Below are 24,334 nucleotides of genomic sequence, written 5' to 3'. Positions count from 1 at the left end.
TAGTGGCATTTCTGCAGCAGTCACTCTTGATTCTGCTTGCATGTGTTTTGTTCTGGCTGCATTGCTTCGTGAGTGTCCATTTGCCTTAGTGCTCCACAGTGAAGGTAACTCAAATGAAAGAAGTCAGACAAGAGCTCTGCTGAGAAAGTGTTTCCAGTCGTTGGCACATAATGTTTGTCACCTTATTCATCCAGGCTGTGAGCCTGTGAACCTGCAAGAGAATCATTTGCTCAAGGAAGCTGACTGGTTTCTCATAAGACTTTAAAGGATCACGCTCATGCTTACACCTGTAGTTCTTGTGTTGTAACGAGCAATTCTGATTTCTCAAAAGACAGGAGAGAGCTGCATTTAGAAGAGATCAAGTGAAAGGGAGTGGGGAGTGTGCGTGTAACTATGTGATAGTTTTTTGTATGGTAGAAAAACAATCTTACAGGAGATGTTTGGCCTGCAAGAGCCATCTGGGACTGCTCTGCTCTAAATTTTCTCCAGTCTCCTGTAGGGGCAACAGCTCAAACTTTAACATACAGTTTCTAACACTCTATGATTTCAGCCTCAAAAAAAAAAAAAAATTCATCAGTGGTATTTGCTCATAAAATAATAGTGAAGTCCTACTCATTTTTTCATCACTTTCCTCCAACCCCTGCAGAAATTAGGGTGCTTCAGGGATCCTCCAGGTTTGCAACAGTAACAGTAACTTCACCTAGAAGTGAGAGTTCTCACTAAATTCTTAGTTCCTGGACCTTCTGTTGTTCTGGTTGTGGGCAATTCTAAGTGAAGACAGTGCCTGAAACTGATGCTTTGAGACTGATAGGCCAGATGGAGAAACTGGCTTACGAGTGTTTTTAGAAAATAGGAGTGATTGGAAGAGAAGGCATTTACAGGTCAAGCCCAATATCCAAGAGGAAATACCCAACTTCTGGCATGCACGTTAGAGGATTTTCTCCTGCCTGAGAGCCTGGGAGTGGGAGGGGTGCATAAGCCCTCCCATTTAGGGGTGCTGAAAGTAGGACCCATGTGGATCTATTCTTGCCCAGCTAGATGCCATCTTTGCCACGCCAGTGGCAAGGCTGATATCCTGGGGAATATACTCAGCAGGGTGCACACAGCATCAGGGTTGCATTAATGAATATCCACCCAAGCTGGCTTTTTATTGTGACTTTCTCTTGCAAGTGGCAATACATCTGACTGTTCTTTTCACTGTGACTCATGTTAACGTATCTGAGGCACTCGGGGAGCAGGCAAGAACATAGGCTCCGTTGGGTGGCAATAATTAAGCCATGAATTAATATACACAATGTGCAAAACAACTCACCTGGAGATCTCTGTGAATTTTTGTTCTATTTTCCACTCTCTAGGCAGCATAGTGCTGTAAGACAATGGAAAAAAATGCTCCTACAGGAAAAGCACACAGAAAATGTATAGAATAAGGGTGCCACTGGCAAAGTCAGAATATGAAAAGCACTTAGCTGAAATAGCTTTATGAAATTTATTAAATTGTAGCATCTCAGTAGGGGGAAAAAGTCACACAAAGAGGGTTTAAAATCTGCCAGTTCCTTGCACAGGTAATTAAATAACACAGTGTTGTTATAAAAGTGTTTTCAGCTGCAAAGGTTTCTTTGGGGGACAGCCACCAAATGTGGTGTGTCACGTATACATGAGAAACCTGACTTCAGATTTTGCCCCCGAGTGCTCAGGATATTGAATTCAACTAAGGTGTTGCTAAACTTCATTACTTCCCTGCAATTGCATTTTGAAAAGGCACCAGCAAATTCTCTTTCTGTGCATGAGTACCTGTCAATCTGTGAGATCAAAATAGCCTTAAAGAAGGAAATTTTAGAAAAATGACCCTCTACCAACCTGTTCTGGGAGATGGAACATCCTTCCATCTGTGGAGAAACCTGAAGCCTAAGAGTGCACTTCCAAGGAAACAGTTTTGGAGGAAAGCTTTGGCAAAAAGGTTGTGGTTTTAGTTGTTTACTCTCAAAAGGTAAACCACTATAAATGTATATTCCACAGGGCAGAAACAATTACATGGGTTTGCAGTAACTCCTTCTGTCTCTTTTTTATTCCTAAATTAATCCTTCATTGTGACTGAAAGATACAAGACCACTTCCCTTGTAAAAACTTAAAATTTACTTTAAATTTTACTTTAAAATTTACTATAAAGTGGTACTCAGCTTCTAAAAGCCCCTTTTCCAGACTAGATATAAAATATACCATTATTTTAATCTTTTGTTTTCGGAAGGCTCCTGGGATTTAACTTGTTCTGGAACTGCCTGGGAACCTCCTGGACATGACCACTTTTCAGTGAGAGGACTGGAAAGTGAAGAAACTTGAATGAAAAAGGAATGGCAAAAGGGGTTAAAACCAAACTTGATGTCACAGAGTTTTGACTCTAACTTTACAGTGGTGTACCCAAGGGAAATAATAATGAACCGTGCAAAGGCATTTACATTTTTTGAAGTTACATGCTTGGTTTCCAGGTGGTTAGAGTGGTATTGTTACTTTTATTTTTCTAGGGAGGTATTGTTATATGGGGTAAAAACTCTTCCTTCTGCCTCCCCAAGGAGTGTTAATGCTCAGAACACAAAAGAAGGAGGAACAGGACTATATAATAACTTAAAAAGTTGAAACAGAGACAAAGGTTTTTCATGCGGAGAAACAGTGGTTTTAAGTTATTCTGTTTCAATCTGAGTTTCACATGTAGAGTGTTAGGGATGTCTTGAGCCTAGTGGTGGTGGCCAAGTGACCTAATGAACATATTTTCTAGTAAAAATTCCAGCTGCAATTTGTTGAAACTTAAATTGACCTTTCCCATCCACTGCTCTAAGAAGAAACTCAGCAAATGGATGTCTTGGGTTCGGCCTTTGTCGTGTTCCCAGGAGCATTTCCTGATAAAAGCTGGGCTTTGGAGGGGATTTTCTGATGCCAGAAGTTGTTCAGTTGAAACTACACTGTGACTGGAGGCTTATTTGAAAGGGAATGCTAAACGGCCCTAGATTTATACAGCCTAAAACCAGTTTCTGTTGATGTCCCTGCAGGATTTCCTACCAGCCAGACCCAAGGCTCCAAGGGCACTTTGCAGATGAGAAATTATCCTCAGATGCCCTTTAGCCAGCTTCAGTGGCCTCTAGGTGAGACTGAGCTCCCTCCTCAGTGTTTGTTTTGCTCCTGGTTGCCCCTCTCTGGGTTTTGTCACACTCAGCATTTTGCAATCCAGTGAATGGAGCTCACGTTTTTGTCACGTTACTTGTGTGAACCATGAGCAAGGAAGCAAAAGGAGTAGGTAAGGGAGGAGGGAACATGTGTGCACTCTTGCATTAGGCTGGAGAGACAAAACTCAAAAACCCTGCTATGCTCTTTTTAATACAGGCTCATTTTGGACAGAAAGGAGGGCAGGCAGGAAGGAGACACAGGATTAGAAGGAGACTCACATTAAATTAATTTGAGCTCTTTAAATCGAAATTGTCGGTTTGGTTTCAGTTGTTGTAAAGGCTGATTTTATTTTTTTTCTTCTTTACATAAAGCTATTTTCATACTTTTTTTTCAGACAATATTTCAGGACAGGCCTGGCATTTCAGATTTATTTTTAATGGGAAAAAAAAGGTTGAGCTATTGCATGACTGTCAGAGGAATGTTCCAGTTAAAAGGAGATTGGCATCAACTGATTTAAATTTTACAAAGTGAACATACTAGATAAACAGCTGACCTCTTCCTTTATGAAAGCTTTTCTTGATTATTGTTCTGTATCATGTGTTCTCTGTGAGTGGATTGAATGTGCATTACTGTACTCAGACAAGCTTGTTAGAATTTTATTTGGTCCACTAGCCCTACCACAAGACACAAGTAACATTTTGGACATCTCTGTTCCAAACAAACAGTGGTTCTGTACACCTCCTAGTTATATTTCAATCCTCATATCATGTGCTCGTGATGGGGTTTATATGTGCTCATTTTTCTTTCCTGTGAAATGCTTTTGATTAGGTAAAAAATATTGCTTAATCCTCCAAGTAAACCATGAAAGCAACCTAAAGAGGATGCAAAGGACATTAAAAGGGTTTACTTTTCCAAAAGAAAAGGTTTTGCTATAATCTCTTAGTTTGGGGGTTTATTATTATTTCTAAACTAATGAAAAGAGACACGTTTCTCATAAAAACAGCCATACATGGACCAATTAAATTGGGCAGTTTTTCTTAACTTTTCAGGAAGTCCTTGTAGAGGTGCTCCTGATGGAAACATTGGGCTGTTGCAGACTGCAGAAATCTACTTTACTTTTCCTGCTAGTACTCTGTCCCATTTATATGGGACAATGTCATCTCCTACCTGCCAATCCATAAGTGCCAGCAGCACTCTGAGTAATTTGCACCCTCTGCAAAAGGCTGACCCACAGACCTAGTGGCATACAAAGACCTTCCCAGTACACAGACTATCCAAATAGTGAGAAGTTACTAACTTTTAGGTGTGCACATTTTGATGCTGGGGGTCTTGATCAGATTTGCTTCTCAGTCAGAGAACTGGCCGCAGCTGTAGATACATTACTGATAGTGAAAGTATTGAGTAGGCTGCAGGGAAGATCAGATCTGGGATAAAGCTGTTCAAAAGCTGCATAATTACACTGGAATATAAAATGTGTTGCAAGGTTTGATAGGCTTGTGATGTTTAAGGAAAGGAGAGTTAGCAGCTGAGCTCATCTGTCACTGTAGGATGTTGAAAAAAAATTAAAGCTCTGTGGTTTGGTGCTGCATGAAGGGGTCTTTTGAAAGCTGGGTATTAAGGCTTTTAGCTGCCACCCATCTGCAGTTCTGCACTGGCACAAAGATGAATGAAGTGGCTGGGGAGCTGGTGCAGTGGATGATGCTAATTGCTAGCAAATCTGAAAAGGATCGTGTCGTGCAGCCACTACAATTGTGGAGAGTAGACTCAGCTACCCAGGACATCCCTTCCAGAGCAGGTTTCTGACAGCTTCCACTTCAAGCACAGAGTAATTAATACTCCCTGTGTTAAAGGTACTGTTACATTGAACTGGTTTCTTCTTGTCTGCCCTTTTTCCTGCTGTTGTTTTAAAACATCAGCATGTAAGGCTCCAGAGAAGAAAAATCTGAGAATAGTGACGTATTTGAGGTTAATTGGTTTAAATGAGACATTTTTGAAACCTCCAGAAGTCAGTAGTACCTCATTTTATGTGTTGTCAGTGGTCAGTAAAGGTCAGAGCTGTCCTTTCTGTGTCTGTATGAGGGAGGACCAGATACAAGAACCTACCAAGAGTGTATCTGAACAGGGGGCCCTAGAAATTAAGTGTACACTGGTTTCAATTAATAATAGGATTAAAACTTCCTTCTGTAAGGATTCTGTGAAAGTGGATGTTAAAGATGGCTTCCTTGCAGAATTTTTAATTAGGGACTTCAAAAGAGGAAGTGTATGGATTCTGTAAGAAGCCCATAGGGTAAAAATGCAGGTGCTGGAGTAGTGGGAGCTGCTGCCTATAATCTGTCCCCAGCAAGCCTCTCCTGTAGAAAAGCAAGTTAACCTTCAGGCAACGCAGTCAGACCCTCACTCAACACTCACCACAGCTGGCTCAGCGACAGAGGCAAGAAAGGCTCTTTTTGCAGGGTTTTATTCCAGCAAAGCGTGGCTGAAGGAGACCCAGCGAGGGAAAAGAGGAGAACCACGTGGAGCAGGCAGCTTAAGAAGGGGAAGGGGTGGGGAGCAGAGCTAAGGGCTGGGCAGAGGGGTTTGGTCTCCAGAGAAAGGGGGATGGCCACCATGGATACCAATCCAGTGCAGGGACAGGGAAAGGAGAAGCCAGGGGAAGTTGTGACACAGAAATCCATTTGGGAGTCTGTCTTTTTCCCCCCAGGAGGACTGACTCTGTGATAAGTAGTTACTGCCATTGCCAGGGCCAAGGGCTTGGGACTTGACCGCGGCGGGGGAGTTCATGGGACGCTACAACAGGGAGGAGATTTAAACTGGTAGAATGCTTTGAGAGCACCTACAATTTATTTTTAAAAACTACTGCAGTTCTCGTAAAATTAAGAGATGACACTTCAGCTCGTTACATTCTTCTCCTTCATTGCTAACAGACATAAATTGTTTCTTCTGTATGGAAAAATGGCTGTTCTTATGTACTTGGTCGCTCTATAATCTGTTTGCCTATGTGCCCATCCTAGAAGAGAAGAAATAGTGAAGCTACAGTGTGTATCTGTAGTGATCTGTTCAGGTTCTTACTTTGTTTCAATATATGCATCAGCCCTGCCCGCAGAATAAACTACTATTGCTAGTGCCATACCATCAAGAAAGACTATGTCTACAACCCGATGGAGTTTGGGAGACTGAAAAGCATGTTCTTTGCTTTTAAACTGGGATTTTTTACAGAGTCATTGAGAAATTGGTGGGGCTTCATGATTTTGGGTTTTTTTTTTTTTCTCTTGTTACAAATTTGTCTACAGCTGAATTGCACTTAACTCAATCTTTATCTCTTCAGCTACAGTAAGTAGATAAGCTATGTCCTGTGACAAAATACGTAACTAAGATGTCCAAATCAAATCAGGTTAGATAGTATTGTGAAGTCAAAAACCATGTTTTCTCAGAGTTGTGCTGTTTCTGTCAAGTATTCTCTGTTTTTATGGACTTGCAAGAATTAATCTTTAGCCTAAGCAGTGTACTTAGGTCCAATGTCGCCCAGGTTTTTGGGGACATGTACCTGACAGTCCTGTGAGCATGTGGCAGGAGACTAGAAATGGTCCATTTCTGCAAGTCCACATGTGTGAGCTGGTGGGAGGGACACTGGTTTCACTGTGAGGTGCCAGAGGGTAAAAAGAAAAAGGTGTGACGTCCAGTGTTAGGGTCTCTGCACGTGTCTGTTGTTCGTGGGCAGCCCTTGGGTAGTGTGGAGCACGGGGAAGGGTGACCACGGAATGCTGTCCTAATCTGCTCTGACTTGTCAGGCACAGTGGTCTGGCAGCTGTGCCCTGCTTCAGGCACTGGAGCTGCTGCTGAAACAGAGTCAAGCCCATTCTCAGGCATGTTTTTTTCCTTATACTGAACAAAAAGACTGTTTTTCCCTTAAAGTAAAAGGTAAACTTCAAAGCTGGTAACTGCATTTTGCTAGTGATGGCAGTAAAAATTACTTATCTGATATGCAGGTTCCTCTACCACCTCTGTGGGGTTTTTCTCTTCTGACTTCATGACTGTGTATATATTTTTTTTAATATCTAATGAGAAAGACATCTCTGGGTGAAATTTTTATTATGGGCATTTCCAATGGAATTGGATTTCAGCCAAGGTTCACTATCCCCAACATGCATGATGAGGAGGGAGTTCCTACCAACGTGCACAAAATTAGGTTTTAGAAAATTAGTTCTATTACTAATAATTTTTCAATTTTGATGCTTGGCTTGAGATAATGGGGTGTGATTTCCAGATGATGATGATGATGGCAGCCCTTCACACTGCAGGATGTTTAAAGACATGTGTTTGGCTGTTTTTCATTAAGAGATGCTGTATATTCTCACAAACCACATACGCTAGAAAAAGATTAAGGGAAGAAATTTTGTTGCCCTTTTATTCAGTAGTAAGGAAAAAAAACCCAAGTTTATTTTGGGAGAGCCTCCAGTGTTTTACGTCATATCCAGACCCATCTATCACATCTCTCAGTCACTTAGGGGTTTAGTGCAGGTAAACATATTTTTGAAGTGTCCTCTTGAATTAATCTTGCCAGGTCATGGCATGTGGTTCTTTCCCTGTGTGCTGGTGTCTGGGTATTCTTTGCAAAATGTTTCAGACATCATCTGCTTTACCTCCTGGGAGAAGCTCTGTTGCCATTAGTACATTCACAGAGCTCTGGCTTGTTATTTACAAAAACCTAACCTAACCTTTCCTCCCAAAAGCAGTTACCACACAAGTACTTGTTCCCCTTGCTGCTCAGATAAATCTCCCTCTGATTCTAGGGAACAGCAATAAAATATTTCCCCAGTGCTCTGTTCTCAGTCGTAGCCAGCCAAACTTCTTCATCCCTTTTATTAGCCTCTGTGTACAGAAGGACTGCATTAGTAGCAAGGGGTTTTATAACCCTTTCCCCTCAAACATATCCCCACTGTTTCTTTTGCATTTGAGATTTTATAGGCATTTTTAATATGTTATTTTATTTTATATTATGTTAGTGCAGTTATGGCCCATTCTAAAGTGTTACAATTCTCAAGATGATATGGAAGGAATCTGAGACTTGTAAAATGATCCAAGGAGAGCTGTGAGATTATTAACTTGAGAATATTTTAACAATCAGTAGTAATTTTAAAAGAAGGGGTCTTAGTGATAAATTTATTTGGTATTGTTGTGAAATGAGTTGCCATTTGAAGTAATAATTTCATAAGATGCTCTTCCTCTTAGACTAGAAACAGCCAAGTGATGCAATGGCAAGGCCACAGTAGGAGGTAACAATAAACTCTGTAATGGGAAAGTGCATTCCTAGGTAGACAAAGAAAAATAGAGGACTCTAGCTATGTCTCTCTCATAAATCAAATGTGAATGAATTGTATCCTGGTTGTTCTTATACTGGAGACAAAATCTGAATAGCACTGCTTGCATTGGCATTCTTCTGTGGCTTCAAGCTGAGCAGAATGTGTTTTCATAAAGATCCCACATCAATGCCTCTAGTGACTCTGGATATATTTTCTGATCAGGTCCTCAAAGCTCTAGGAGATGGTCACATTTCTGGTTTCTTCTGAGGCAAAATCCTTCTAGACACATCTGAATGTTTTCTCAGAAGAAATGAGCCCTAGACTGGAATAAGGTTCATGGTAATGCATGCATTTCAGATTCTTGTCCAGATCTGGGAGCATAACTAACACCAGGGATTTCTTGTTTTTGTTTAAATCTGTCTTCACAAACCGAAGAGTTCTGAAATAAGGTATATTTCACTACAGCGAGGATATGAAATGAGTAGCAGTACTTCTCTGCTTGCTCTCAAATGGGTGTAATAGCAGAGAGCTACCCAAAGGTCTGGAGAAGGGAAAAAGTGCCATCTTAGACAAACCTTATATATATTTAATGCCAAGAAGCTTTTGTTGTTAACATTTTAGTGTGGTCTCCTTTTTCTGCTGATTTCCTGGATACAAATTGCTTATTGACATTTGAGCCCAGTTATGGGCTTTTACAGCTTTTACAGCTCGCTGAGCCTGGGGGGAAACTCAGCTTCTGAGGCAAGCTGTAACAATTTTAGGAGAGCCTCATGGCACTATCTGTGTCCTAGGGACATCAAGGGACAGTATGGGATGTGGCCTCCTCGGGAGGAGCACAGTGGTGAGCAGGAGCGAGGCCTCCATGGGTGCAAAGTCCACCAGGGTTTCTTCAGCTTGTTTCTCACCCTTAAGTGGGTCATTGTAAGTATATCTCAGCTGGTGCCCATGCCTGTATGCTTGGCAGAAGAATGGGTTTGTAAATGCACTTTTCACTCACTGTTCAATGCTTAGCTCCCTCCCAAGCCTCTTGCAAGCAGTATCAAATTCTTAGAAACCCATTGTCTGACCTCTTTCTTTTGGAATATTTATTAGTGTACAACAGCTACAGACTTACACCAGTGGTTATGAATAGCAGCAGCAGTAGATAACTGTTACCAGCGTGCAATATTACTGTTTTCACCACACCAGAGTAATTAGCTACTTTCATCCTTGTTTGATTGCACTAATATTCAAATTTAAGCATCACTTGGTGCACTTTTCAAGAAGCAAGAGCTGTACCACCTTTGTGTAGGCCACTTCCAAATCTACAAGGTCATATTCTTCCCATGCTAGTGTTATTGATTTAAAGTAATATTGGCTAGACAGGGAGTTTGGTTAATTTCATCTCTCGAACGAATGTGTGTCAGGAAATACAAGTGAGTGGAAAAAGTCTGTCTGGACAGGCAGCATGCTGTGGTGTATTATGTTTCCCTGACATGAGAGGAATGTGGCAGGGAGGTCTACAGTTCCCTGCTGTAGGCACTAACACTCTGGCTGGAAAGCAGCTTGAGATGTGCCTTTTGCTTCATTAAGCACAAGGCTTTCTGCCCGTGGCAAGAAGTGCTGTAAAGCACAGTGGAAGTATTACAGTGTGTGTGGTTAGACAGGGTTGCTAATTTCAAGTAGCTAAAATCACAAGGCAGGTATTCCAACATAAAATCTGTCTAGAAAATAGAGATTTAATTTTTAAAACACTTAGTTTCCTTTTTGCCTCTTAAACTTCATTTATTTTTAAGTGAAAGGTGAGATCTCCACTGAAAGTTGAGATCCTCATTTGATCTCAGGACTTTAAGAATAACAGCAAATTACAAAAAACTTGCAGAAGGGCCATAAAGGTTGTTACGAGTGAGTCAGGCATCTTCTGTAGAAGCTGTGTGATTGTATAAGCTTTGGCATTGTAAACAGGATCTGAAAGGCAGGGATGCAAAATGCAGGCTAAGCTCCTGGCACTTGCGACGTCGTTGAGGTTTGCTTAACAAATCACAGTAACTGTGCTGGCTTGTGTTATTGAGCAGTCAGCCAAAAAAAAAAAAAAAAAAAAAACCCAACAAAACAAACCAGCACAGTCTGGCAAGCCTGTGTTGGGTGCGGGAGCCACGGTGAGGCAGTTTGCAGACCTTGCAGCCAGACTTACCTACAGCTGATCAGTGTCTGGTGTAACTTCTGCAGCCTCCCAGAGTTTCACCCTGTGTGTGCTGGGGTCAGGACTCCTGTTTACAGGAGCCAGCAGGTAATGCTGAGGGGTGCATTCATTTCCTTACCTTGCCTACAGCTTCCAAAGAAATGGCAGTGCAGGTGTAAGAACGGTGATATCCAAATTGTTCTCCCCACTCTGCCGAAGCTGTAGCTTTAGGGTTTTGAACTGCTGCACTGGTATCAAGCAAGGAAGGTGGAGTGCTTCTCTTTCTGGGCATTATCACAGTGCTGGAAAAACAATGTCAGAGCATAGGCATGGATGTTTTTAGGAGCATTCCTCGTTCCTGCCAACCTGCACTTCAGTTCCGAAGAAGACTACAAAAGCTCACACTTTGCAAAGACTAAAATGCAAGCATTTGAATAATTGTATAGGATTTGTAAAGTAAAACTCGAGTTTGCTGGTTTGGAGGGTGTGTGCTGCTGTACCTCCATCAGCTATTAGGTAGGTGAGCTGCAAATCTGTTCTATCTGCCTGTCTTGAACTCCTGAACTTGAGATTTTTTTCTCTTTTTTTCTGCTGTGCAGCCCTGGAAGAAACAACAATTCTTGAAATAATATTTCAGCATTATTAAGCACTGCTCGTTGGATGCTCTGACATTTGGTGTTGGCAGCTCTGCCTGCCTCTTCAGCATGCTGTCACTATTGGCTGTCACTATTCAGCCAGTCCTTTTCTTCTGCACAGCTGGTTCAGATGGCAAACACCTTGTCTCTCAAGAGTGCTCCAAGTGGCTGTTCAACATGGCTAAACCTCAGGAGCTCTGTGATGCAAATATAAACTTGTTCTTCAGCATAATTTTAATTGTTTTTAACAATCCTATTAATTATAGAGGAATCCAGTGGTCTGAAACCACATTATTCTAGCTCAGGGAGCTGTTACCACTAAAGATGATGCTTTTGGTTTTGGAGGTGTCTGAGATGCTCTGATGTACTCTAGGATCTAGCAGCTCACCTGAAGGTTCAACGTCATTTAAGACCACTGAAGTCTGCAGGATGTATCATTCAGCTTGTAAATACTTCCTCCACCTCTGGTGGAAACGTTTATAGTCAGAAGCAATGCCTTGAAATGTTTACTAACGTCATATTGAAAGGGCAAAAAAAAAAGAGATAGAGATGTAGATGTTGTGTGCATTAATTATTTATCTTGCAATCAAGAAAGTATAAAAGTAATCCAGGGTGAAAACTGGGAAGAATTGTGAAGGAAAACACTGACTCTTTCAGTTTGAATAATGCAGACCCCTTTCAAGCTTTCTCCGCAGAACATGTGGTCTAATCCCAGCATAAGTAAACACATGTGGGGGTTTTAAAATTTAAAATTAAAAAAAAATCATGCTGCTCTTGAGAGGTGATTAACTGCTCACTTAGCTTCAAGTGAATAATTAAACTGTGAGGAGTTATTATTTTCCTGGCTCCTCTGTCATGTTTCTTACTTATTAATTCTTAGATATTCAACTTCTAGACTTTTTAGCATCAATCAGGCTCTGCTTCTATTGTCTGAAAAGTAAAATATGTGAAGGAAAAACTGCCACAGATTTAAATACATTGTATTGTTACAGTATAAATACCATCTTTGTAATTAAACCACTTGAAAATATGAACCATCAATTTTTTCTCTCAGGGACTCAGCCACCTATGAGAGTTTTGTGCCTTTGAAAATCTCCCTAGTGTGCTTTGCTTCTCCTGATTGTTCTTGGAAGAAAATTGGCTTTTAGTCCTTTAAAATCTCTTGGCTTTATTTGCTGCTAAATATACACATGGTAAGTGCTGTGGGATCAAAACAAAAACAAGTTGCTCTTCCAACTATGTGATTTGCAGTTTGGCAGAAGTCAATAATACAACTCTTAGTGTACTTGGGGTCATGGTGCATTAAGGTAGATCCCTTTGGCCTAGATCAAGAGCCTGCAAGGTATCTTCAAATCAGAGGAAAGAGGGAATTTAAGCAGAGTAGAAAAGGATGAGAGAAGCCACTTGAGAAGGAAGGTAGCCTGGTGCAAAGTCCTGGATTTGTTTTGCCCTTGTCCAATGCCAATGTTCCTACATTAGAGTAGTGCACTTAATGAGAGTTTGGGCAGATTTTTTTTCCTGTTAGGAATGTTTTCCTGATGACTGAGTTGCTCCACCAGGTACCTGTGGCTTTGTCATTAGCTTGCTGTCTTTGTGGGGAGAGTAGGATGATGCCAGGTTGAGAAAGTGAAAGGGGACAAGGGAGGGAAATTCTCACATGGTGGGAGGAAGTTCATGAAGGACCTGGATGAAAAGCCCTGGGAGGATTAAGAGAAGAAAATGTTACCTATCCAGGCTCCTTTTCATCATGTTTTTCACTAGGAATGGCTTGAATTTTGAGGTATTTTTGAAGTGTTTTAGACAGATATTGAATAAGAGCAAAGTTTGTATTCTAATCACAGTCTCAGTGGTGGAGAGACCTCTGGATTCCAACCTGCAGAACTAAAAATTAGTAGCACGTTAACAGAAAGACATGAGCTTTTCCTGTCTTTTCTACCCTCACAGATGAGCAGGAGCCAGCAGTCAGCAGTGATTCAGATATTTCGTTGATTATGGCAATGGAGGTTGGACTCTCCGACGTGGAGCTTTCCACTGATCAAGACTGCGAAGAGGTGAAATCTTGAAAAACAGAGATGCAACACTAAACTCCAGGGGAGTGTCACAGGTAGGGACCGAGTCGGCTTTCTAGGATTTGGACCAGTCACGCATATGCCTCCAGAGCACTGTCACTCCTGCACACTCCATACTGAGATGGTCGTGAAAAGCAAAGCAATAGCAACTGTTTGTGTCTGCCTGGATGCGGTTTCATCATCTACACACCTTCACCTGGGAAATGGACACTTCCAGTTTACCCACGTGCTTGAGAGCAGTCACGGAACTCTCCACGCGGCTGAAATGACAGCTTGAGTGTTTTTTACACTTGTTCAATCCATTTTTTGTTGTGTTTTTTTTTTTTTTTTTGGGGGGAAGGCCTATGTTTAGTTTGTTTGTTTGTTTGTTTATAGTTTGTTATGGATGGACACTCTGTTTTTATTGACTGACCCCAGCTTTTTCAAGAGTTCAGTCCAGAAATCTGAATTCCCATTCGTTGGTCACTTCATGATCTGACCAGGATTTATCATTGCCTTGTTATTTCTGCATGAATTACGTGTGGCTGGCTTCAGAAGGATGACGCACCAGCACCCTGCATTAATGTAACTCCTGCCTTCATTAAGTGGCAGGCTTGGAAATGGTATATTCTGAAGGCTTTTATTTGTAAGAGAGCTCTGAGTTAGCAGAAATTTGGGTTAAAACGGCATTAGTATGTCTCTTACTTAGAGCTCTGTTCTAGACAAATATTGTACAGTGTGAAGAAGAGAAAGAAGAGCTTAAAGAGTCACTCCATCCATGTAGTCCTGCCCTGAATTTTATGCTATTCACAGGTGTCATTACATTAGTGTCCTTCCTCCAAGTGACAATTCAGTAGCTGGAAAAAAAGATCTAGCATAACATCACTTCTTAATTTTACAGACCAAAACCAGATCAGTGGGCTAAAGGAGCATCTGAGAGGTTTCCAGAGGGTGCTTATTAACAGTTCTGCATTAAGCAGGCGACAGTGTTCTTACAAAGGGTCTGGAGATGCTGCTGTCAGTGTCAGAAATTGCTAAGGGAGCAAGAAGCAGCTGTTTGAAATGTTTAATTCCTGGTTTGCTTTGGGTCTTTTCCCTCAGTGTGTTTCATTTCTTACGTTTTGACAGCAGTTTTTGTCTGCTTGCTGTCCAACAAGAGTTCAGGTGGTTTGTTGCCCTCCAGAGTCCCTGTCAACACTGTCAGAAGCATAACAGAATATTTGCAATTTGTATACAGATGCATGCACCAAAATATATTGGAGAGGGAATTCGGAGAGGGAATTTGAAAATAAAAGAACTAGTATAAATCAGAACACCTAAATAATAATGACCTGACATAATAATTTATTTCATCCTGAGCTCTGCTTTCCAGGTAAGAGCCCGTTGTTAATTGTTCAGTGTGTGATACGGTTTTTCAGTCAAAATACTCAGCTGTCAAGAAGCTTACTGTTACACAGGAATACACAGTCTCTGTTGAGAGTCAGATGATTTGAATCACATTACTGCCTCCAGAATCAACAATTCATGTTACATCGAAATTTCATGCAGAGGTCAAACATTTTGACTTGGCAGCGTCGTGGTGGCATCTCAAAATGCAACTCTTGGGCCTCACTGCATTTAATCTCCTTGTGGATTTACTTGTTAAATGTGAAAATCAGCTTCCAGCCAAAATTTGTGTTTGTCAGGTTTTATTCAGGAGCAAATATGTTTATCCCTAAAATTTTGGCTGACTTTCTTCTTCAGTACAGAAAGAAGGAAAAAATATTCTCCATGCTCTTTTGTCCATTTAGAACTAATTAAACATTTTGTTTAATTTTGTTTTATGTTCTTAGTCTCTAAATTGCAGGGTAATCTTGAGGTAAAGATTTTAAACTCAAAGAAGGCAGATTTAGATTAGATATTAGAAATAAATTATTACTGTGAGGGTGGTGAGGCAGTGGAAGAGGCTGCCCAGAGAAGCTGTGGATGCCCCATCCCTGAAAAAGTTCAAGGCCAGGTTGGATGGAGCTCTGAGGAACCTGGTCTAGGGAAAGATGTCCCTGGCCATGGCAGAGGGTTTGGAACTAGGTGGTCTTTAATGTCCTTTCCAACCCAAGCCATTCTGTGATTCTATGAAAATGACCCATAAATGTGCTGTTACATCGTTAGAAGCTGTTGGAATGAGAATCTTTTTTTTTCAATTAAAGAGATAGAGGCAGCTGGAAATCTTGGTTAAAAAAGAAAGTTACTGACTGTTCCAGAGGGTACACTAGGTTAGTCTTGACAATATTTGTGGTTCTGTAATCTTGTTTTCGTTATTCTTTTATGTCTTCTCTACTCCTTGCTGCTATGGGAAAGGCCTGACACAGCAATGTTGAAATTGATCCCTACACACGAGAGTTTGCACAAGGTACTGCATCAGCTCCACTTAAGCTCTGTAAAAATGCTGAAATCAGCTTTAAGTGGTGCTTACATCAAATTTTGACCCAGGAATGAAATTCATTTCAAACGACCGCAGGGGAAGGAGCGAGGCTGGTTACATACAGTCAGGGCTCCTTTTAGAAAGTCCACACACTGGTACAATTTCTTCTGCAGCACTGGAGCCTGGGTGCTACACGTCACAGGAACATCACGAACACGATGTCCAAGTTGTCAGTGATCCTTTCACATATGCACACTGCAGCTCAGCACACGGGCAGAGAACTCCTGGCCAAGCTGCTTGGGTTTCAGAGGAGCTGTCACAAAGTCTTCATTTTATTTCATGAACTGAATTAAGTTGATCTCAATGGATAGATTGACCAATTCGCTGTTGCTGTAGCAGAACCACCCATGGCACAGCAGAACAAGCAAAATCTGGAAAAGCGAGGCAGGAGGGGAAACTCACAGCTGGTAATGAGCTGGGTCCTTTGCCCAGCAAATCATTAAAGGGAGCTGTGCTCAAAAAGGCACCACAGATTTGGTAAATCAGACCCTGCATGTATTTCTGAGAGTTAATGAGGAGCTTTGTAGAGGTCTCGTGCTGTGCACACACTTTTCCTAAATATCCCATATTAGATCTGGTCCTTTGGGGTCCACAGGTGGCCACTAGCAGAGGCAGGGTGCCAAGCTGGGTGGGTGGTTTTGACATACCACCAATTATTGATATGCCTTTTAGAAGAGGCATCCTAGCAAATCTGGGTCGGGAGGCTTTCTACTTTTGTTTTCCCAGTTCTACCTGCAGGTTCACTCAGGGAAGATGTTGTTCCATCCCTGTCCTCAGGTGTTCTGCAGCTCTGAGCACTGTTAAGTGATGATGAGGGCAAAGCTGGGTTACGCATCACTGAAGTAAATGTTTTATTCCATCCTTCTTCAAAAAAAAACATGATTAATTTTGGACTTGCATCAAAATCACATTATTTTCAACGGGTCTTCTATGAGCATAATTAAGCTCCTGTGTCAAAAAGAAATGTTTTCCTGAAGCTTGACCTGATTGACACTATTCTTTGCATATATAACCTGTGACCTGCCTTGGGAATTTGAGGTGCTTCATAAGACCCCCTGATGTGTGTTTGTGACATGTATGAAAGCCTTAATTCTGTATATCTGCGTGCCCATGCACACCTTGGTACTGCTGCCCACTAAGCCTGGCCATTAGGTAGGTGGGGTTCAGCTGCTGGGGATGCAGTACTGGCTGTTCAGAAGGGAAAGCAGCCTTTAGCATGCAGCCAGGAAAGAACAAAATCCTCTAGAGCCCTCTGACAAGCAGGTGTTCACGGATGTAATTCTGCAGGCTGGCGCCGTAACTGAGTGGGGTGCACCTCCTGCACAGGGGCAGTGGCCAAGGGATTGTGTAGCTCCCAAGAAAAGGCACTCTTGTCATTAAATTGGTCCTGTACTTCTCCCAGCAATTCCTGTCTTGTCATCTGAAGCACTTTTCCATGAGCAAGTGGTAGGTGGGAGAAACATTTGCCTTAGTGAGGCTCATCATCGCTCAGGATAAAATCTGGTGACACAGAAACTGTACTCAGAGTATACTTGGATTTCTTTGGGTTTCACTAAGCTGCCTTCCCAAAGGTCTGTCCAATAGGTAGGATGCATAGGCATAGGCAGAATTTTGCACTCACAAACGACCTGATGTGTGCATGCAGATGTGGAAGGCACCAGGTCTACATCCCCTCCCCACAGCTCACCTGTTCCGGTGAGGATAAGATCTGGCACTTACTGAGGGTTTGGGGTTTTTTATTTTCTGACTGCTTTAGAGCCCCAAAACTAGGATCAGGACTATCATAGCACTGCAGTTCATTCTTTAAGCACTCTATAGAATTAAATTGACATGTATGCATATAAAAGTGCACTGATGTGAGTATGGAAACTGTACTGTCCTGAAAGCAGAAGCTGTTGTCCTTTTTAGGCCTTTTATTTGAGGGATATTGTGGCACCAAGAAAAAGGCATTATAGAGGCAATTTGGAAAAAGAAATTATTGAAACCACATATGATAAGTGGTCCCTTCCCCTGGATGAAATCCCAAGGAAGTCATTGCAAGAAGGGCATTGGGGTTGGGGTGCGTCCATTTCGCAGGACTAAAATGGCAGAGAAATCCAGCCTGTTCCTTCCCAGCCCATCTCACAAGTGTTTGTCCAAGGGGTGAGCCTTTGTTGCAGGGAAAGGAGATCATGGGATCAAACTTGCGCAGTGCTGTTTCCTCTCCTGTGTTTTGTGCTGCCAGTATCTCTTGGAGAAGGGAAGGGAGCTTGCCCAAGTTCAGCTCCAGGGCTTGGTGAAAAGCAGGCCGTGGGCTTTCAGCAGGCTGGGGACAGCCAAGCTTCTTCATGGCTAGTGCTGACCCTGGGACTGGAACTTCGTGGATGAGCACTGTGGACTCATTTGATCTGTGGAGTCCATGTGGACTCATTTGTTTTGTAGCTGCAAAAACGTGTGAGTGTGTTTGGGGCAGGCAGCACGGCAGTGATTCGGCTTGGTTAGCAGGAGACACACTGTGGAGTAGTTTAGGGCTGAGGGAAAATCAGGCTGGAGGTGTTTCTTTCACAGGCTTCTTAAATAGGGGAAATTGATCCAAAATAAGCACTACTTTCATTTTACCACGCTGTTGTTACCTGAACTGATTGATAGTTTCAGAGAATGAGGGATGTCAGGTGGACTGTTCAGGGAGGATTTGTTTGTGAAGCAGATGGCAGCTGCGGGTTGGGACAAAGAGTGAGGGTGAGGGCTGCCCCTCTGCTGTGCCACTTACCCCACTGGGCTGGACACCCTCTTGGCCCCCTTTATCTGCCCATTTCTTTTTCAAGGAAACACCCTCCTAAGCAGGAGCTGTATTTCAAAGGGAGAAATAAAGAAATGAAAGATGTGGATTTTGAATGAAAAGCCAACGGATGATTTTTCCATCTGAAATTAATCTTGTATCTCTCGAACTTTTTAATTGTGAATTGGTGGAAGTTGCTTCTTTCTGTAGTGAATGGAAAAAGAAAAAAAGAAGAGAGAAAAAAAAAAAAGGAGTAATAGTCTTTTCCCTTTCTTGTGTATTTCTTGATTCTTGGTCCTGAGTAGCATTAAACACAATAGCCAGATCAAGATGCTTGTTTGCTCTGAATGTATACAGTTATTTCAGATGTCAAATATCTAAATGTTTTATATGTGTATGTAATGCCATCCTCAATACTTGTTTCATGTTAGGAACCTGAAATGACTGTACCATTTTATAATTAGATATGTAAAGAGGGGACAGTGGGTGGGAGGGTCTGTTATTTTTATACCAAGATGTTCCTTGTATTTAGTGAACATTTAAAATGGTTTTGTACTTGTCAAAATATACATTCCATCCATTTCCAGAAAAGAATTATTTCTATTTAGAGTAGTTTATAAGCAAACCAAAATAAAAAAGGTGACATCCCACTTATATGCAGTTCCTGAACAAAGCATCAATATCCTGGTTTTCAGTGATGGCTACAAAGATTTTTCCAGCCATGTCTCTTCTCACATGCAGCAGAGCCGTACCAGCAAATGCCAGTGTTATAAAGGGAATTCAAATCCCAAATGAAATAAATACCACATGGATCAGTGCACAGCTTAACAAAATAACTTCATTAAGTTCAGAGACAATGGTCTGTCCCCGTGAAATTCTCCAAAGTAATCAGTCCTGCTCTGGACAGCAGGAGCAGGTTTACCGGGAGGCTTCAGCTCTCTGTCCCTTGCCTGGCAGAGCCACCAGCCTCAGCAAGCTGGGGGGATGCAGGGTTGTTATATTCCTGCACTGTGGCTCTGGGCTATGCTGCAGCTTTGGTTTGGGAAACACCTGCCAAAAAAAGGTCATGGCAAAGTCAACCTGTGGCATTTTTGGGCATGGATGGCATGGGCCATCCTTTTTCTTGTAGTTGGCTTTTTCATTCCCTCCCTTTCCCCGCTACCTGTGACGTGCTGCCAAAGCTGTGCAGTAGCAGTTTGTGAAGGGTTTTTTTGGTTTTTGTTTTGCTTTTTTTTTTCCTTTTTTCCCCTTCTGTACAGTCTTGCAAATCAACTTTTAACTCTTTGCTGACATTTTATAACATATACATCTTCCTCTCCAATGCACTTTATCTCTCTTGAAAAACGTGGGAGTCGGAGGACTACCATCTTAAAGGGATTTGCCTGAAATCATGAGACACATACTTTTTATTATTTTGTGTCCTTTTTGCTTTGTTAGAAACTGTAAATGCTAAAGAGCATAGACAGTGACTCAGCTGGGGGAAATACCGAAATGTTGAGGCTAATACTTGGAAGCATTAATCAGTAGTCCAACATGGCTATTTTTGTTATATAAAGGATTATAATGTAAATATGTGAGACTGTGTTATTACGTACTAGTAAAATATTGCAACTCTCAAAGTTGAGATGGTGAATTCCAAGGAATTTTATTGCAAGTTTTTTTTAATAAAACGGATCTGATTATTGTGTTGTATGTATTTTCTAACATACAGAAATTTCCTGATGCGTGAAACTTGTGGGTTGTTTCTTCCTGAACTCAGCTACTGCACACTTTGGCACTCATAGGAGGCAGAAGATACCAGGGGGAAGGGACCCAAGTGACTGCCTGGTCTTCGTGACAAGTCTCTAGCTCATTACTGCTCTGGTCCCCTCTGCCCTCAGCTGCTTCTAAACAGAAAGCAGCAGCTGTGTGAGAGGTAAATGCTTCTGCTACCTCAAGGGAGAGCTGCAGCCTCAGCCCAGACACGGCATGATGTGTTGAAACAGCTTCAAAAGATGACTGCTGTGCCGTGCCTCAGTGGGAATTGCACCACTGTTGTGAGAGGTCATCCAGCTGCTCTTCCCTTGCCTTATCAGACATCACTATGTATCCCTGGGAGCAGGGGAAGGAGGAGAGCCCAGGGATTGTTGTGTCATCCAGCATAGGTATGCTGCTTCCTCGAGGTTTGAGGCACAGTAAAAATCCTGCCTAAATGTAATTTAAGAGACTTACAGAAAAGTTTTCCAGTAGATGCCAAAGAAGGCAGAGAGAAGTCCCTGAAGCAGCCAGCTCCTGGCATCAGCTATAGCCCTGCCATGGGTCCCATCCTGCCCCCATCCTGGCACACCTTTTTTGCTTTTGCTTTTTGCTTTCTGGCTGGTGCTGCCAGCACACACACCTCTCTTTTCGGCTGGACCCCTGGACTGTGTTCCCCCCAGGAGCCTGGGAGGCAGCAGCTGTGGGCCAGTTCACTCTCAGGTCCCCAGCCCCTGCTGCCTCCTTGCTCCTGTGTACCCACCCCGTTCATCTTTGCTCTGTCCACGACAGAGGGGCAGCAGCTGGCTCAGAGCAGGAGAACCGCGTGCGATTTAATGTGGTTTTATCAGCAGCACTGGGAATTACTTTTCTCCTCTCAACTCCTGTCAGCAGCACAGCCTGAAGCTCCCATCCCACCAGCCCTGCTCCAAGGGCAGAAGCCCTCCACACCAAAAGAAACCCTGTGTTATAAAGGGAATAATGCCACCAGGGCTGTAAATAACAAAGGGCATCCGGCAATTCATGCCTGGATGTAAGCACCTACTCGGGGCTCGTGTTACATCACTCTCTGCTCTATACAGAATTAATTTCTGGTCAAAATACGGAAATAAAGCTGTGCTACTCTGTGCTCTGTTGCTTTGTGGTTTGTTTTTTTTTTTTTTTTTTTTTTTTCCAGAAGGAATAAGGCAAATTGTATTTGCTCTTCTGATTCAAGGAGGTGACACTCAGACGCATCACAGTCAATGGAGAGGATGTGAGATTCAAAGGGAATTTATCCAGGTTTGCACTGCACAGCAGTATGTACAGTGGAGGGTCCCGTGATAGCCAAACCATGCTAAGAAAGAAAATGCACTTTTAGGGTGCCCATAAAGGAGATGCATTCACCTGTGCTGGGTCTCAGGAAGCCACTCTGGAAAAAAACACTGAGAAGGCACTTCTCTAACACAGGGAGATCAGGTCTGGGGGCATCCCTGAGGGAATAAGACTTTATGGCCCAAAAGAAACCTAATGAGCTGGTGCATTTATCAGAATTCAGCTATAAGAAATCAGTGCACAATAGGTGAGGCTATAATTTTGCAAGACGCTCATTCCTCAGCTTCGATCTCTGTGCAAACAAGTTGCTGGCAAGTCCTGGCAGCAGTGGAAGTGGGCAAAGTGTCACCACCCTCACATGCCCGGGCCACTCCCTGCTGCAGGCTGCTGCATGGCTCCTCTGGACATCCTCCTGGACATCTGCATCCGCAGCTTGGCGTTGCAGTCCATCCTCTCACCTGAGGATGAGCAAAGGCTTGCACAGGGAGGCCAGCAGCCACTCCTGCAGACTGAAACCCAGGCAGATGTCCCTCCTCCTACTCCAGCTAGGGAGCATGTCTGTCCTGGCAGAGGGACAGAGCAGCCAGCTAGGAGTGGTAATGCCCTAGATGTGCTGGCAGAGCCCCAGCTTTCATCTGTTGGAACCCAGAGCTCAGATGAAGTTGTTTCTGTGTCCCTGCTTGGGGCAGCCATGCTGGCTCCAACCAGCAGCCCCCTTTGACTCAACCAGGGCTGGAAGCAGACACCTGCAAAGGAATAACACCAGGACAAGTCACCTCCCTTCATGCTGCACCTGGCTTTAAAAAGGCCTGCTACATTATGGAATCATAGAATGCTTCAGGTTCAAAACCACCTCTAAGATCATCAAGTTCAACTGCTAAAACAGGTGTAAGTGCTGCCTGGCTGCAAGGGCTGAGCTCTGAGTATTACTTTGTGGGATGCTGTTCCATGCCTTAGCATGTGTTCAGTTTTGGCTTCCTCACTACAGGAAAGACATACAGGAAAGAGGTGCTGGAGTGTGACCAGGGAAGGGCAACAAAGCTGGGGAAGGGTCTGGAACACAAGTCCTGTGAGAAGCAGCTGGGAGGTTTTATCCTGGATAAAAGGAGGCCCAGGGATGGCCTTATCACAAACAACTCCCAGAAAGGAGGGTGTAGCCTGGTGGGGTTTGGTCTTTTCTCCCAGGCAATGAGTGACAGGACAGAGGAAATGACCTCAAGTTGCAGCAGGGATTTAGATCGGATGTTAGGAGAAATTTCTTTGCTGAAGGAGTGGTCAGGCATTGAAATAGGCTGCCCAGGGAAGCAGTGGTGTTATAATCCCTGGCAGGGTTCAAAAATATGCAGATGTGGCACCCAGGGACACAGTTTAGCAGTGGGCTTTGCAGTGCTGATTAACGGTTGGATTTAATGATCTTAGAGGTATCTTCCAGCCTTAACAATTCCATAGCTCTGTGATTCCATGTCCTTGCTGCCTTTCTCCAGAGCTCACTGCCCTTTCCTTAACTGCATGGCATGGAATCCCAGGCAGGGCACAATGTCAGGAAAGCAGGATGGAGACAAACACCGTGGCAGTAACACAGCCAAGGTATTGCCCAGCATCACACCACAAACACTCCCCACTCCCATGGTTTTTGGATGTTACTTGCATGCCCCAGCCCTGAGCACCAGCAGTGGCCCCCACCTGGACATCCCGGGGCTGCTCCAGAGGTGCCCAGGGGCGCCAAGCCTCAGCTGCCGGAGGCAAAGGAATAATGGCTGGAGGAGATGGAAGAGAGGCAGGGGCGCAGCCTCAAGGATCAAGAAAGTGGTTCCGAAAATGAGCAGTAAGCCGTGTTTGTCGCTCCGTGGGGACAGCGGGCAGAGGCAGCTGCCTGCGTCCCGCATCCCGCGTCCCGTATCCCGTATCCCGTATCCCGCGTCCCGCATCCCGCATCCCGCATCCCGCCGTGTCTCTCCAGCAGGAGGCTCTCCCGCCTCGCGAATCCGTCGCCCAGCCTCGGGCGGCCTGCCCGCGCCCGGCTTTATTTATTGAGCCAAATCAGTGCCCATTTACCGTGCTAAGCAAGTGAAAAGTCCCACTGCGGAGGGTTTCTCTGATCTTCCCGGAACGTTCCCCCCCTTGCGCGCTGCTCCGTGTCCATGGTACTGGAGGGGAAGCACAGGAAGCCACCAAACCATCCCCTCCAGGCTGGGGCGTGAGTAGCTACATATTCTGGAGCAGCACAGCACCTATGGCATGGTCACTTAATTAAAAGATGCAATTAGCCCTTGTCAGCCACTCGGTGAGATTCCCCGGGCCACCCGGGGTGTATTTGAAGGGAAGCCCAGGAAAGCTGTGTCTTGCCCAGTAGCCAGCAGATGTGTTGGAGGGGAGCAGAGCTGCTACCCCGGGGTCATAGCCAGGGAAAGCAAAGCAAAACCCAGCCAAGATACCCGGTGACAGTGGCTTCAGCAGGAGGTGAGCAGCAGGAAGGGGGTAAAAGTGGGACTGGAGACCAGCACTGCAGCCTGCACCACAGCCTGGTCCCATGGGGGAAGGAAACGGCACATTTCATCTACTCTTTGACTAAAGATGTTACTAAAGTAAATTGGTCAAACTTTTGTTTGTGCATGCACTTAAACCACTTAAAAGCAGGTCATTTTTTGCGTGGCTTGGGCTATGGATCAGACTGTGCAGGAACAGGTCCAGATATGAATTGCCAGAGTCACCCTGCATTGGGAATTGCACTCAGATGGGAGTGGAATTTTGAGGCAGGTAAAATCCC

General features: G+C 43.5%; 1 protein-coding gene across 2 annotated transcripts in view; it reads left to right on the top strand.

Annotated features, from left to right (window-relative positions):
- RNF150 (ring finger protein 150) overlaps positions 1 to 21,362 on the top strand; it is a 116,225-nt gene extending 94,863 nt beyond the window's left edge. The window contains exons 7-8 of one of the 2 annotated variants that reach the window (XM_053941023.1): positions 13,197 to 13,356; positions 20,231 to 21,362. In XM_053941023.1, coding sequence (XP_053796998.1) covers positions 13,197 to 13,315 — 119 coding nt within the window. In that variant the 3' untranslated portion in view covers positions 13,316 to 13,356; positions 20,231 to 21,362. Of the gene's footprint in view, positions 1 to 13,196; positions 20,202 to 20,230 lie in introns of those variants that run through there. The other variant, XM_053941022.1, reaches the window with a different exon arrangement.
- Positions 21,363 to 24,334: the final 2,972 nt, after the last annotated feature.

The sequence above is a fragment of the Vidua chalybeata genome, chromosome 4 (assembly GCF_026979565.1).
Source record: "Vidua chalybeata isolate OUT-0048 chromosome 4, bVidCha1 merged haplotype, whole genome shotgun sequence".
Taxonomy (NCBI): domain Eukaryota; kingdom Metazoa; phylum Chordata; class Aves; order Passeriformes; family Viduidae; genus Vidua; species Vidua chalybeata.
The sequence above is the reverse complement of the archived record's forward strand: the minus strand, read 5'-3'. Positions and strand labels throughout refer to the sequence as shown.